Source organism: Protobothrops mucrosquamatus, unplaced genomic scaffold (assembly GCF_001527695.2).
Source record: "Protobothrops mucrosquamatus isolate PMUCROS unplaced genomic scaffold, P.Mucros_1.0 scaffold2773, whole genome shotgun sequence".
Taxonomy (NCBI): Eukaryota; Metazoa; Chordata; class Lepidosauria; order Squamata; family Viperidae; genus Protobothrops; species Protobothrops mucrosquamatus.
The window spans coordinates 9,292-12,054 of record NW_015388811.1 but is presented as its reverse complement, the minus strand read 5'-3'; the positions used below and the strand labels follow the sequence as shown (position 1 = coordinate 12,054).

Sequence of the window (2,763 nt, the reverse complement as noted above, 5' to 3'; positions counted from 1 at the left end):
CAAGCTCAGACAGCACCAAGGACCCCACAGTCCTCTTCCTCCTCCTCCTCCTCCTCATCTGCTGCAAATTCCACTCCCTTCTAACACTGATGATATTACCTAGTTGGGTCTTGAAATGTCTGCAAGAAAACCACCCAGCTCAGAGGGCACCAAGGACCCCATATTTCAATCCTGAGATAAAATATTCTTTAGTGTTGGTATTAGTATACATCCATCTCTATCTCTCCTCCCTCCCTCCCTCCCTCCCTCCCTCCCCCTGTCTGATTTATAAGCTCTCTTCACCCACCGTTCCCTAATTGCAGAGAGCCATTGCTATTCTGGAGTTAGAGAGAAGCTGGATCTGGTGCTGGAAAAAGACCGAGAAAGCCGACTGTTTCCGCTCTGTCGTCTCCCAGCACAATAGAGACGAGAGGTGTTTTTTAAGGTAAGCTTAACCACAAGCCCACTTGGGGTGCAAAACAGGCAGTTTCAGAAATGGACCTTCCCTGGTTCTCTCGAGCATTTAAAAAAAGAGAGGAAGGAAGCACATTCATGGTTGCAAAATTCTGTTAATGTAAATGTCATGGTTCCGACCGATGAAACTCTTCAAAGAACTTCGAGGCGTTGTTTACCTTAAAGGATCGTTTACTCGAGTAGCATAGCATCTGCACTAACGCAATCGAAGCCAAAAACTGAATTCCCCCCTCCCCTGAGCACATAGTATCAAAGCACAATTCCCTCCTCCAAGTAACAGTCCTAAATCACATTCCCCGATTAGCTTGAAATGCGGGCTTTCCTTCCAGTTCTCCAGCCCCGCCAATTCTTATCATCTCTTGTTTCAATAACCTTGGTTCTCACGCTAGGTCCAATATTGTTATGTCTAGCTAAACTCTCATGCACATTCCTCCCCCCAGCATCATCTAACTCTAGCTCTAACTCTAAGAGTAAAACATAGGAAGAAAATGGTTGCATCTCCAACTGTTGTCAAAGCAAAAACATCCGATGTTAGCAGCGTTGACAGTAATTGTGTAATAAAAACTAGCATTAGCTTTCCTAACTTTCGGTTCCTGGTCTGGACTACCTCAAAAGGCTGCTTGAAAGGAATTTTTACTGTCTTTTAGTTTGGAGAATTGGGGGGGGGGCTTTGCAGCCTAAGAAATTATAGGGTGTGCTTGCGAAGAAGGGAGTAAGTACAGGTTGTCCTTGACTTACAACCGTTCATTTAATGACCGTTCAAAATTACTTTGATATACGGAAGCAACGGATGGAAACTAACCAAGGAGAGAAGCAACCTAGAACTAAGGAGAAACTTCCTGACAGAACAATTAACCAGTGGAACAACCTGCCTCCAGAAGTGGTGAATGCTCCAACACTGGAAGTTTTTAAGAAGAGACTGGACGGCCATTTGTCCAAAATGGTATAGGGTTTCCTGCCTGAGCAGGGGGTTGGACTAGATGACTTCCAAGGTCCCTTCCAACTTTATTATTATTATTAACAACCTGCCTCCAGAAGCTGCGAATGCGCCAACACTGGAAGTTTTTAAGAAGAGACTGGACAGCCATTTGTCTGAAATGGTATAGGGTTTCCTGCCTGAGCAGGGGGTTGGACTAGATGACCTCCAAGACCCTTCCAACTTTTTTATTATTATTATTATTATTATTATTATTATTATTATTATTATTATTATTATTATTATTATTACTACTACTACTACTACTACTACTACTACTATTATTATTATTATTATTATTTACAGCTACTCTTTTTTTCTGTTGGGCCGATGCGTGATAAAGTTCCCCAGTTTTGGGGTATGCCAACAGTCTGTAGTATTGTCTTTTTATGTGTGTCTCTCTTGCAAACAAATTAGATCTATATTGAGTTTCTCTCATTTTCAACGGCCCTGAAAGCAGCGAGTTAGGCCCGTGGCATCATCCCCCTGGTCACGTGATCAAAACTTGGGCAATTGGCCACTGGCATGTACTTAGGACAGTTGCAGCACTCGAGGGTCATGTGATGCCTGTCAACGCTGCTAACATCGGATGTTCTTGCTTTGACAACGTATGGAGATGCAGCCATTTTCCTTCTTATGTTTTACTCTTAGAATTAGAGTTAGATGATACTGGAGGGGGAGGGGGAGGAATGTGCACGGGAGTTTAGTTAGACATAACAATACTGTAACTAGCGTGAGAACCAAGGTTTTTGAATAAGAGGTGATAAGAACTGGCGGGCTGGAGAACTGGAGGGAAGGTCTACATTTCAAACTAATTGGAGAATGTGATTTATGACAGTTAATTGTAGGAGGGAATTGTGCTTTGATACTAGGAGGGAATTGATACTGTAGGAGGGAATTGTGATGCAGCTGCCAAAAAAGCCAACACAGTGCTAGGCTGCATTAACAGAGGGATAGAATCAAGATCACGTGAAGTATTAATACCACTTTACAAGGCCTTGGTAAGGCCACACTTGGAATACTGTGTCCAGTTTTGGTCACCACGATGTAAAAAAGATGTTGAGACTCTAGAAAGAGTGCAGAGAAGAGCAACAAAGATGATTAGGGGACTGGAGGCTAAAACATATAAGGAAAGGCTGCTGGAATTGGGTATGTCTAGTTTAACGAAGAGAAGGACGAGGGGGGACATGATAGCAGCCTTCCAGTATCTCAGGGGCTGCCCCAAAGAAGAGGGAGTCAAGCTATTCTCCAAAGGACATGAAGGCAGGACAAGAAGCAACGGGTGGAAACTAACCAAAGAGAGAAGCAACCTAGAACTAAGGAGAAACTTCCTG

General features: G+C 43.3%; 1 protein-coding gene across 1 annotated transcript in view; it reads left to right on the top strand.

The window, feature by feature from the left end:
* LOC107296380 (transient receptor potential cation channel subfamily V member 1-like) overlaps nucleotides 1–424 on the top strand; it is a gene marked incomplete at its 3' end in the record, with an annotated part of 14,181 nt that extends 13,757 nt beyond the window's left edge. The window contains exon 8 of the mRNA XM_029286040.1: nucleotides 303–424. Within this exon, the coding sequence (XP_029141873.1) occupies nucleotides 303–424 (122 nt within the window). The remainder of the gene's footprint in view (nucleotides 1–302) is intronic.
* Between the last annotated feature and the right edge of the window lie 2,339 nt (nucleotides 425–2,763).